The sequence below is a fragment of the Stegodyphus dumicola genome, chromosome 7 (genome assembly GCF_044657685.1).
Source record: "Stegodyphus dumicola isolate Sdum_Otavi_A_Nest chromosome 7, ASM4465768v1".
Taxonomy (NCBI): Eukaryota; Metazoa; Arthropoda; class Arachnida; order Araneae; family Eresidae; genus Stegodyphus; species Stegodyphus dumicola.
In genome coordinates, this window is record NC_140774.1 from 136,639,707 (window position 1) to 136,653,033 (window position 13,327).

Genomic DNA, 13,327 nt, shown 5'->3' on the forward strand with positions numbered 1-13,327 from the left:
TACTATTAATGAATGCAAAAAATAAAGCTCGGGGAAGGACTTTTAAGCCGGATAAATAGTGTAGTATATATATACAGCCTGCAGTCGGCTGTAATTATAAATAATTACAGCCGACTGCAGGTGAATAAGGAGGTGTACAAATGGGTGTTGTAGTAGTCCTATAATACAAAACTTCAACGTTACTCTACGGTAATCGCTTTTGAATATGTAAGATAGATACATACGTACTTACGTACAAATGTCTCGAAAAATTTACTTTTACTTTTAAATCTATTAAAATCCATTTTACAAGCCGTTTTGCAAAACAAATGTCTTTGTTCTGTCAGTACGTATAGATATCACTGAAAATAAATCGTCCAAATGGATTAAATGCACATGACAAAAAAGAGAGCTATCTGCCTAAGAGAAAGTTTGAATTCACTATGAATATTTTCAGGAAAACGTGGTAAATGTAGACTGCTTAAGTAGAAACTCTGTACATGCCAGTTAAATAGACTAGTTATGATTTCTTTTAAATTGTCTTGTTATTTGATTATGTATATTGTATTTTTTTTTAAATTCATACTATATAGTAAATTGTTTCATACTATATAGTAAATACTATATAGTAAATTCATACTATATAGTAAATTTCGTTTATGATTTACTATTTTTTTTTATCTTAACGAGTTCTCTTAATTTAACACGAGCCTGAGTTCCCGAACTAATTTTTCATATCCATATAAGAGATGGGTGAAAAAAAACACGAAACTTCTTATGCAGTTAGTCCGCGGGGAAGCTAAAGCTGTGTCGAATTATCAATATTGAGCTACGTTATCGTTTGACCACTGGTAAGAAGATTATTCTCTAGAATTCTCAGTTTTGATGAAAACAGTACGGTTTTTATTTTCAGTACACATGGACTTAATCATTTTTGAATTTCCATTGTATAATTTCATTGATTTACAAGTAAGATTTTATAATCCTAATTGTGTAACATCGAACACAATAAACGTCTTTCCCATCGTTTACGCTCCGGAAGTTGGGCGAGTAAACGATCGCCAACTCTGGAATTTTTGCCATCGTTTGATTAATCTACGGTTCAATCAGTCTTATTGCTTTTCTTATTGGTGTGGCATAGCAAAAATTTCACTTAGTTAGTGCTGTTTTAAATAACTGGCGGTTATAGCGCTTTATTTGAAATAAGTAAGGTCTTTAAAGCGCACATAATTTAACTGAAAATAAGATATTTTTACAGTTACCGGCAGATTCGGTTTTAGATACTAAACAGCCATGTATTCTCTTTTTGGATCCATGATAGCAGTTTTAACCAAACTGCGGTGACTGTAGCACTCTGATAGTCGATGCAGTAAGGAAGAGACAGTTATTAACTTTAATATTTCGAATTCCCTTAAAAAGTGTAAAATATTTTAGATGTTCCTTAAGTGGAATGTGTTGATATTTTTATCGAATATTTAGCTCTTAAAATGCTTTAATCTCTAAATATGTGTTTTTCTTTGGAGGGATTAGAGTTATTACAAAAACCAGATCTTTTACTTTTCTTCCTTGCGAATTATACCTTTGTTAGGTTTTGTACGTTTTTTGTTTACTAGACATTCTCCTTTGTCCTCATTTTTATTTTCACACTTTACTCGTATTTCGTTTATGATTTACTATTTTTTTTTTATCTTAACGAGTTCTCTTAATTTAACACGAGCCTGAGTTCCCGAACTAATTTTTCGGACTTCTTTATGTTTATGCCTTTAGAAGATATTCAGGTTTTAAAAATTAAATTTTCACCATGCCTAAATGATGTTATGTAATATCTCTATTTTTGCTTGCCAGTCTTTTATTACTGCCCTTTGACATGGGAGCGGCCATATTTTGCCATATTTTATTTATCTTTGGATAATGTTTTGAACTAATGGACTTGACTGGATTCCCAATCAAACATTTTTCAATATGTTCTCAGTTAAAATTGGAATAATGTTTGAAAGGAGCAGGTATTCGGCAATAATTATTAACCATTTATAAGAAGAGTGTAGATTGTAAACTCACACTCTGCGTTCTCATTGGAATGTAAAGTTATTATATTTCAGTGTATGTTATTAGGTGAGACAGACTGCTCCATGGAAAAGGTTCTGTATTATAAATCTCGAATGTTTTAGAATTAAAACATATTTCGAAAAAAGGTATTTTGCGTAATCTTATAAAAAGGTTTGTAAGGTTCTCTAAAATGCACAACAATTATTAAATATGATGCCCCAATGTATAAAAAGTTTATATTTTAAAAATACATTTCATATTCGAGGTGATTTATTATTTAATTTTAATTTTTCCGTTTTTTTTTTCTTTTTCTTTATGCTTTTTTCCCAAAATTTCGATCTTAATTAAATATCTCTTTTCAATTTGTTTTATATTCTTATACTCTTTGGAAGAAAATGAAACTAATCAAGATGAAGAAATCTTACTAAAGGTTTATGGCTGATATGTTTGAGATTATGATAGACAGAAAAAAAAACCTATATGACTGTGTACATTATTAAGCCCTTTGGCTTGTCTCCAGATGCTTTTCAGTATACGAATATATGTATCTAGTGGCTCTGGAAGTTGTATATCACGCTCACATACTTATGCTTGAGAATATTTTGTTTTGTTCAAGTAGTTACTAGCCGCGAAAAGAAAAGAAGTTAGGTTCATAGTTCGAATCAGTGACGTTAGCTTTACAAATATTTTGTAAAAATTCATTTAATTTAATTAGAGTTAAACTAAAAGTAGAAATTTTTGTTTTAAACCTTCTAGCTGTAACGTTAATTGAAGTTCCTTAAAATATATCAGTTTATCAAGCGTAATGAATTCAAAGAAGGAAAAATTAACAGTCACTCATACAGTAATAATTCATCTGATGGTATCAGTAGTGATGATAATGAGAATAATTTCTATTTAAACTACTGTAACGTTTAAAAGTGGCATGAAAGAAAACTATAAAAAATTACCAAGAATTAAACCAAGCATTTATATATTTTTGAAAAAAAATTGGCCCTCTTGAAAATAATTTATAACAAACATATTGAAATGTGATATTAAGCATAATTTTTACGTTTATTGAGTAAGCTATGTTTTAAAAAGAGTTAACAATGTAGATCAATTTTTGTGTGTTTTAGAAAATGAAGGAGAATTCCTATGACAAAACCTAGTTTGCGTCATGGAAGTTTAAGTGCATATATGTCATGACAGAGTATCTTTCACGAAGTTTGATCCATATGATGGTTTTTTTTCCTGCTAAGATTTTGATGCGGTCTGTAACTCTCTACTTATGAGCGAAGTAAGGAACATTGATTTCTTTTTTGGTATGATAATCTCGTGATCAGTATATAAGCAACATGGCAGATCAGGTAATCTTAAAGTGTAAGGTATTTTACCTAGCTTCATTACGGATACCATCAAATAATTTCCCCGTTTTAATGAAGGAAAGATTGTATTAAGTAGTCAGTTATCATAAAAGACTCGGGAAAAGTCTATTTTGTTGAATATTTTCTAATGGAATGCAAAGAATACGTTCTGAAGAAAAGTAATGCACGTTGTTTTCTTAATGTAGAAACTTTTCATGAATAGTAACGTTCTAAACTAGTAAAGAAAGATTTAAAATTAATCCAAGCAATAAAATCGATTTTGTTTATTTGTATCCAATAAAAAACAATATCATATATTCGATTCTCATTTGCAGAATGAGATTGATGCAATCTTTTGCTAGCTGTGTAAAAATTGATTTTGTCATTATTTACACCTATAATGCAAACACTGATAAAAATCTGTATGAAGAATCTACGAAAGATGTGCTCGGAGATGTGTATTTTAGATAAATAAAAAAAAATAAAATAAAAAATAAAAAATAATAAAAAAAAAGATAAAAAAGGTTAATTAAAGCAGATAAAATCAGATAGGGATGGATTTTTTAAAATATTATATATGCATAAACTAATGCACCTTTACTTGCTTTTACGAAAAATTTAAAATTACTAAAAAAAGCATGAGAAGACGAAGACGGAAAGAAAAGATAATTTTATTGAGGTAACAATGAAAGCTGTCGTGATACTAAGAAAAAAGCGTTGCTTGTGTTTCGACAGCAAAATTACTTATCTTCCCCAATAAAAAGTAAGTGAATGTGAAAAATGCAATACCGGGAAGTTAAAAATGTGATAGACAATGTCATCTATTGTGCAGAAAAGAGCAAAAAATATATGCAACTTCGCATCTCTTAAAGATAAATGAAAGTAGTAAAAATGCATGTCTTTGAAGAATGGAAGATAGAATATTTTGGCTCGTGTATGATTTACTGCTTAAAATAAGAAGAATTTTTCGGAGAGAGGAAGTTTCTAGAGCCACGAAATTTTAATCTACGGTTAAGAATGTAGCGGTCACGAAGAATAGATGATTACGAATTTTTCTTTCAGACCATAAATTTCACATAGGAAGACAAAACAATTCTGTATGCAAAGTCATTTAAATCATTATTGAAACATTTGTATAATTATTCTACTTTTATTAATGTTTTACATAACGTACCTTTTCTATGAAATTTGTGCAATATTCTCATCCAGAAAAATTAGGCAATAAAGACCACACGAAATACGTTTTTCGGTCACAAAGCTAACAAACCCAAACTATGCTACACCAAGATAAGTACAATACTGCGTTAGAAGCATCTTTTATTGATTACAATACATCTGAAAGTTTGCATAATTATCAGCAGATGTATCATAAATTAAATATATTTTAGATATATTATTTATATTATTAAATAATATATATAAAGATTTGAATGTTATGAAATGTGACTGTTACATTAAAATTTCTCAATATCTTAAAAAGCTAAATATTGATTAAATTTGAAAGTTTTATTAAAATTCTTATACTTAAGCAATTATATATTGAGTAAACCTGTGATATAAATTAAAGATAAAGTTTCTATATGAAAGCTAGTATTTTGAGAGCCTAAATTGTAAACAAAAATTCCTAAAATATAAGGCACTTCATCTAAAGTCACACGGAAGATAAAACATAACATGTTTCGCGCACACTTATATTTGCTACATTGCTTGTATTTAATACTGACAGAGTCAGAATCATATTTAGATAGATGAAGAAAGTTAGAATATAAGATTGTTTACTCCTCTTAACCATTGTTTCACAAATATGTATAAATTATTAGAAGTGTCAGAACAGAAAACTGGTTTACATATAGGACGTGCGTCAATTTCGCAAATGCCTAATACAATGTTACATTATCCCAAGATAAAATTACCAAACAATTAATGATGATTTAAAAAATTGGCTTAATTTTTGGGGACAATTTAAGAAAATTGATAATTATCCTAATATTGATAATCAAGATAAATTTACATATTTATCCCAGGCCATGCAACAAGGTTCTGTTGCAGAAGAATTAATTAAAAGTTTCCCGCCAAGGGGCGGAAGTTATGAGAAAACTAATTCTTATAGCGATTGTAAAACAATTAATTACATGCGCGTTTTGGAAAGGATGAACTATTAATTCAAGTTTATGTAAGAGATTTATTGCCTTTAATACTTCAAAAGCAGAACACACCAGGGAGGTCTTTAAGAAAACTTTATGACCAGTTGAATTCTAAGCTTCGTGCTTTGGAAGTTCTAAGGGTTACTAGATATAAATATGCAGCCATGCATTTTCCTCTTGTTGGTCTTCTTTGCCTGATGAGACACTTACAGCATGGGAATGTTATTACCGAGCAGTTAATGGTACATCTAGAGATTTAAATCCACAAAACTGGGAAAATTCTGATCAGTCAAAAATAATCGAGAAAAGTGATCTAGATTATTTACTTGAAATTCATCAAGATGAAGTAAAATAGGAAGAACGAATATCTCTATCTTTTCAAACATTTGATCAAAAGAATCCAAGAAAATATGATAACAAATGCAGTGTTAAAATACCTTTTGAAAATAAAATTAGGAGTACTAAATCGAAATTTGGCAGTCCATTGCCTGTGCTTAGTACTTCCGAACTGTTTACGCCAACTCAAGAGCAAAAATCGTGCATATTTAGTTCAAATCCTCATAATTCTTGGGATTGTAGGAATGCAAAAAATATACCTCTAACTGGGAGAAGCTATTGTTGGGGAATCGCGTTGCTGCTTTCTCCGCCTGAGACATGGACACCGAGTAATGAAATGTAATGAGAAATCGATTTGCGTACTATGTGGGAAAAGACATTATGTACTTCTGTGCAGAAATATAGCTACAGTAAATGCACAGCATTCTAAGAAAAAGTAAACTGAGTCTATTAAAAGTGATTTAGAGAGAGATCACCAGGGTGGTCAAGAAGAGATCACCAGGCACTTGCAAATGTATCAAGTGCACCTAATGTTATGTTACAAACATTAACTGCGATTTTAAGATGCAATGATAAAAAGCGTAGAGCTCGAGCCATTATTGATTCTGCATCTCAGAGATCTTACGTTTTGAGTAAAACAGCTAAAGAGATGGGGTACAAAGCCTTAAAAAATGAATACCGTCACTCACTGTTCGGAGGAAGTAATACTAAAGTGTATAAACATGATTTGTTAATGATATATTTATCAAATATAAAGTGTACATATAATTGTAATTTCTAAGCATTAAGCCAACTGTAATATGTGATACTATGTAGTAATATCGTAAATGTGTCTAAAAGAACTTGCAGACTTAGGCATTAATCCTGATGATACGGAATGTGGGCCTATTGAAACTTTAATTGGAGCTGACATATCGGCAAGTTGATGACTGGCGGCTATAAGCTTCTACCCAGCGGTCTTGCAGCCAATTGAAATAAAACTACGGGGGACGATAATAGGTCGCATTCCAGCAGCGTCGTCCTGTGAGAGTACAACTTTAATTTCAGTGTTAAATAAAAATGCTTTTATAACAGATTTTTAGACATTAGATATTTTAGGTATCAGAGACCCATCAGAAAGCAAAACAAAATCCGAACTTGAGAAAGCTGCTAAGTACCATTTTTTAAATACAGTGAAAATCGAGAACGAACGTTTTATGGTAAGTCTACCATGGATTGAAGGTCACCGTCTACTTCCAGACAACTATGACTTAACACTCAAAAGATTGAATTCTACATTGAAGAAAATAAAAGTTGATGGCTTATATGAAGACTACGGAAATTTATTTCAGGATTGGTTGAAAGAACGTATCATTGAGGAAGTACCATTGAGTGAAAAAGATGTTCCTTGTCATTATCTGCCTCACAGACATACTGTTAAAGAAAACAGTACGACACGAATCCGACCAGTATTTGATGCTTCAACAAGGGAAAAGGGTCACCCAGTCTCAATGAATGTTTAGACAAGGGCCCAAACCTCATAGAAATGATTCCTTCAATTTTTACTAGATTTCGTTTAGACAAGATAGGTGTCATTGCAGATATTCGAAAAGCTTTTCTCCAAATAATAGAAATTTCCTGAGATTCCTGCGGGTAAATAGCAACAATGAATTGAAAATTTATCGTCACTGTAGAGTTGTGCTCGGAGTTTCAAGTAGTCCCTTCCTTCCTTGGAGCTGTTATTCAGCATCATTTACAGACAGTTCTAAACCAATACGTACAAGGACAGTCCATTTATCCAAAAGAAATTACACAGAAACTTCGTAGTAGTTTCTACGTTGACAATTGTGTCACGAGTGCGGAAAATGAATCTGAATTACAAACTTTCATAGCAGTGGCTTCAGAAGTAATGGCAGCAAGACAGTTTGATTTGAGAGGGTGGAAAAATACAGATTCTTCAAGATTTTCCCTACAAAATGAGAGATACCCTCCAGGTGAATATATCCAGTTTCGAGAATCTGTGTACTGAGAAAATAACGAAAACAACTATTCTAGCTGCTGCTCTCAGAATTTTTGATCCTTTGGGGTTTGTTTGTCCAATAACCTTAATTCCTAAACTTCTTTTGCAACATTTATGGAACGCAAACATCAGCTGGGATCAGGAAGTAGATGTGGACACAAAGAAAAAAATTTTAAAATGGATGAAAGATGTACCTTTTTTGTCTAAAGTTGAAGTCCCAAGATCGATCAAATTCGGGAAAGTAAATGATAAGTATTCTTTACATGTGTTTTGTGATGCAAGTTAATTTGCATATGCGACAGCAGTCTTTCTTCGTGTTGAAAATGAAAACTCAGTGTACATTCAACTTATGCAGGCTAGAGCAAGAAATTCACCCTGTGGAAAAAAGAAGAACTAGCATTGCATGATTGGAGCTTCTTGGTGCTACTATCGCTGCACGACTTTTGTCAAGCATACTAAAAGATCTTCCAGTTAAAAAGGTTTATTGTTGGACTGACTCAACGACTGTGCTTGCTGGGATAAGAAGAAAAGATTCTTGGGGCGTTTTCGTCCATAATAGAGTAAAAGAGATATCAGATTTGACATCTAAAGAAACCTGGAGATATGTTCCCGATACAATGTATCCAGCAGGTCTTCCTAGCAGAGGTTGCTCTGCACGACGTTTTGCGTCTTAGAAATGGTGGGAGGGTCTTTCGTGGCTCTATCTACCTGATGAAATGTGGCCTGTCACTGAAGATATTACATGTGAAGAGGAAGTAAACAGAGAACGAATGAAGAAAATCGTATCTTCTATGTTGACTGCTGGAATGAGAAATTTCCTAAATTTTCATCTTGCGGATTATAAAAAAGCAGTAAATATCATGGATTAAATAAGGAAATTTGTCTACAATTGTCGACATAAACAAGAAACTGCTGGGAAAGTATTAAATGAGGACTATCCTGATCGAGTTGAAACAAAAGTAAAGAACCCCGTGACAACTAGCAGTGGCCTAGTAATTAAAGCACCCATAAAACTATCACTTTGAACTGAATAAGTTTTTTTTAAACTTTTTAATATTAGCAACTATATTTATAACTTTCTATACTTTAGTTAACTGAGAGTATGTGAAAAATTGTATTTTTCAAATACTTACAAACGTAAATCATTATTTTGTTTATATTTTATTTTTATCTTTGATTATCATCATTATATTATATCCATATATAATGTGCTGAATTTCATTTTTGACGTGTTTGTAACTGCGCAATTATTAGTAGTTAGATTCTGCCAACAGTAAAAAATATTGCTGTTCTATTCTTTTTAATTTTAAGAGGAATTTATGCTGTGTTTTTGAGATATAAGAAGAAAAAGCCTCTTGTGACATTTAAAGATGCACATATTGAGTTTCGATGTGCTTACAGCTAATAAATGTGTTTTATTATACAACTTGGAGTTTTAATGAATCCTTATTGACTTTGGAGTATTTTTGAGAGGCAATTATTTGTCACTATTATTTAAAGAGAGAGAAAAAGTTGTATATTCGTCTAAAATATTATTAAATTTTGTTTAAATTGTTTTATGTACGTTAGTTAATTAAATTCGTTGTTTCACCTAAATGTACGCCTTTGATACTAATAAAGCTTAGTTTTAATTACTTTAAGCAAACATATTAAATATTACCTGTCTTTCTGCAGTTCTTTCTAACACAACGCACAACCATCTGTTTCCTTTTTCAGAGAATACATTCACTGTTGCTTTAATTCCTTATTTGTATATTTCACTCGCAGACTTTGCTTTGAGTATGCAATTATTGTGATAAAACATACCATAATATTAAAGATAAGAACATATTTGTCAAACTTATCTGTTCATAATTAATTAATTGATTCAAATAGGACTTGCAAATACTAAAATATTATCTGGCATATATTTCAAACGAAGAAGTTTAGTATATTTCATATAATTAAAAAGAAAGTTTTCTTTCTCTTCTAATTTTTTAATGGATAAAAGGACTTTTTATTTCTGCACTTGCGTAAATTTCTTAAATCTCAAGTAAGTAAATTCACTTTATTGCAAATAAATACATAATATTGTACATGCATCTAATCACATACATAAATGCTTATACGAAGTACACTGTATTCATTAGTAGGTCAGGCTTCAAACATTTAATGCAGCATGTAACCTTGAATGTCTCAGGTGGCTATGTATGAAAATTATATTAAATTCTTATAAGCATTTTCTTTGCCAAAAATTTTCATTGACATGAATGAACACTCAAGAAAACCTATTGAATATAATGATAAATTGTTAGGAATTAAAATACAGTTAGAAAGCTTTCAGATCCAGACAATTTTCAAGTCATTTTCATAATTTTCCCAGAGTTAAAAATTTGGAAAATAAATTTCTTGTATGCATATTTGAGCTACCTGCAAACGTAGGTGTACATTCTTGTATTAATATCTGAACTATATTATAAGTATACAAATTACATTTTTGCATTTTATTAAATTGAGGTCACCAATTTGGAACTTAAAGTCCTCTTTATTGAATTTATAAAAAAAATTTGTTGGATAACTTGGATCTTAGACTACTTGAATATAGCAAACCCACAGGAGCTATCTGCCTAAGAGAAGCGTCAACGTCGCAGAAGACCTTCTGAAAAACATTGGCTGGTATTCACGTTACACATGGATAAAACCACGAAACCCAAATATGCAGCCATCCCATTCGCTCTACCACTCGGCCTCTGATGAGACATAACTTGCATCTGTTTTTGAATTTATCCCGTGTTCTCTTACAGCATCATCATAATCTTTCATATGAGCTTAGAAAATACCATGTTTCTTAAAAAGGTAGGGGAAAGGACGCCTCAAATCCCGCCAAATAAAATGTTGCTTGTTTTGTAATTATACATCGATTGTTATATGGCGCCCCTCAATATCACTTGGAGCATGAGCCACACCCTTAGGTCACTTCAGTGCTTACTGGGGTGCAGCAGCACCTTTTTTGGAGAATTACTGCTTTAACGCATGTGGCCTGCTACTAGCAAGCCATGCACATATGAAAATACATGCACAGTTCTATACTTGGATTAAACTCAATTTTATTGTAATAAATTTGTTAAATATTAAAATTAAAAATGGGACGAATCGTAAAAAATTCTCAAATCTCTAGAATTCAAAACTCAAATTCCACTTCTAGACTCTCAAATCTCTTTCAAAATTCACGAGCCTTTGAATTTTCACACTAATTAAAATCTATTCGTTATGCGTTTTCACTTATTCTATGATAAGTGATGTTAACAGTTTTTTAAATAAACGGAAAATTAATTTCATACAGCTACAGCACCTGTGGAGGAAGTACTAAAAATTTGAATAAACAGTTGATGAGAAATATTGGTTTCAGCAAGAAACGAATATGTAGTCTTTCTGTTTATTAAAACTATGCGGAATACTGATGTAAAAATTTTATATGTGTTACTGAGAAAAGCAAAAGCTGTAATAACATCATTATATTATATCCATATATAATGCAATGCATGGTTATGTGCTCCTAGTCAACGTTATGAGGGAAGCAGAAATTAGTTAACAACGCATGAAAAATAGAAAATGCAACATAATTTCTAGCACAGATTTAAAACTTTGAGAGTCGTATTTCTTGGAGCAGGGAACAATCTACCTTTCTAATGAAAATTTATTCTATAAAGATTACGTTTGTTTAAAATGCATACAATTGAACACTATCAAATAAACTGCAACTTCTTTTTTCTGAACTCTGTATTTTTTTTCTCTTTAGCTAAGCAGAGAAACCATATGAAAGTTGCAATAAAATACCTTATAGTATACACTGTTCTCATTAAATTAAAAAAATAATGCATCTTATGCCAGACAGATCGAAGAATTATGAATTATCATTACTAAATTTTGGAATGTTTATTCAGTTTTAAAATTTATTCAATGTTCACTACGTATAGCAGCAAGACGTTAATTAACGATGAAAATTGTGAACGAGTTTTCGAAACAAATTCCTGAGCGGTTTATTTTTAAAGAATTTAATGAGAAGTTTATCCTTGAATATAAATATCAACTTTATATTTTTAGAAGAATTATTAAATTACTAAGTGGAGTAGCTTAGGCTAGGTTAGTTGACACGAGGGCTACCTGCCTAAGAGTAAGGATGGCTTCGTGGTCGATGTTCTGAGGGAAACTAGCTTGTAATCGCGTTACATATGGGGAAGATCACAATAAAATATCCATTCAACAGGGATCGAGCCAAATTAGGTTAAACTACCATTATTTAGCGACTAGGATACCGGTGCGGTCTAGTAAATGCAGTAAGAATTGTGCTTAGTGAGGTCATATTCAAGTGAAAATATTAAAAAAACGAAAACTGGAAATGAAATTTTACCTTTTAGAGCCTCCTTTTACGCTTCTGGAACCACCTTTCACAGACTGTCCTGTTCCATAACGGAGCAAGACCATGGAGATGTATACAAACAGTAACCGGTTTATCGTTTCCATGATGTGTCTTCTATGTGTGTCCAATATGGACAAACCTCACAGAAATGCTATACGTACTCAGAATATTACTGCTTCGCGAATAGCATTCTGCAAAATTATACAACTGAAGAAACCGAAGTATACTTTCAAACGTTGTGTTTTGCCAGATGCAGCTGCCGGTACAGATCACTTTGAAATTCTGCGTGGTGAGATCTTACACGAATTATTATATCATTAAGGAAATATTTCCTGTTTTGATATCCAAATTATTTCCGGCTCCAGAAAGTCTTGCGCGTTCGAAAATGAGATTTCTCTTAGTGCAAATGTCAAATGCTCAAATGATAGTGCACTGGTTTCCGGTTAAAATAGCAAACTAGTGGTGGTGTTCTTCCGGTATTTTAAATGGTACGTTCGTATATTAAAACAGGAATTAGTTAATTTATGGAAGGAAGTAGGGATGTTTTCTAACAATAAAGTATTTGGTTTTGCATTTTAAAAAAGGGTAATGCAAGCAGATTATAATTCAAAAGGAAACACAGAACACCTCACCTCCCTTTTGATTCTCTGTGTTAAAAATAATTTCAGTTATTGAATTAAAATTTAAAATACAACTTTTGAGCTATATTTTGCAGGCTGCAATTAAAGAATAGTCAGATTTTTTCTTACTATTGTAGGATATAGTGATGCATTATAAGAAGCTTATAAGCTTACTATTATTTTACATAACCAGTTATTTATAATTTCAACTCTTACTGTAACTTCTGCTTTCCGTTTCCCTAGCAAAATGACTGTTACTTTTAAGTTATATCGTCACAAGTGGGGTTTGAGCTTGTCACAAGTGCGATGTTCAAGTTCTTTTTAATAAAAAGGTTTGCAGTTAAATCTTTTTAAAATGCTGCAGGTCCTTCAGACACATTGATAATTCAGTTTAAGTGTGTTAGGAGTTTGGACTCATTTTATGCAACCAAAGAAAATCAAACTCTAGAAACTTTTGT

The 13,327-nt window shown here is 31.5% G+C and overlaps 1 protein-coding gene across 3 annotated transcripts in view; it reads right to left on the minus strand.

Annotated features, from left to right (window-relative positions):
- Positions 1 to 12,513, minus strand: part of LOC118189478 (hemocytin-like) — a 728,690-nt gene extending 716,177 nt beyond the window's left edge. For all 3 annotated transcript variants that reach the window (XM_085820839.1, XM_085820840.1, XM_085820838.1), the window contains exon 1: positions 12,241 to 12,513. In XM_085820839.1, coding sequence (XP_085676965.1) covers positions 12,241 to 12,353 — 113 coding nt within the window. In that variant the 5' untranslated portion in view covers positions 12,354 to 12,513. The remainder of the gene's footprint in view (positions 1 to 12,240) is intronic.
- Between the last annotated feature and the right edge of the window lie 814 nt (positions 12,514 to 13,327).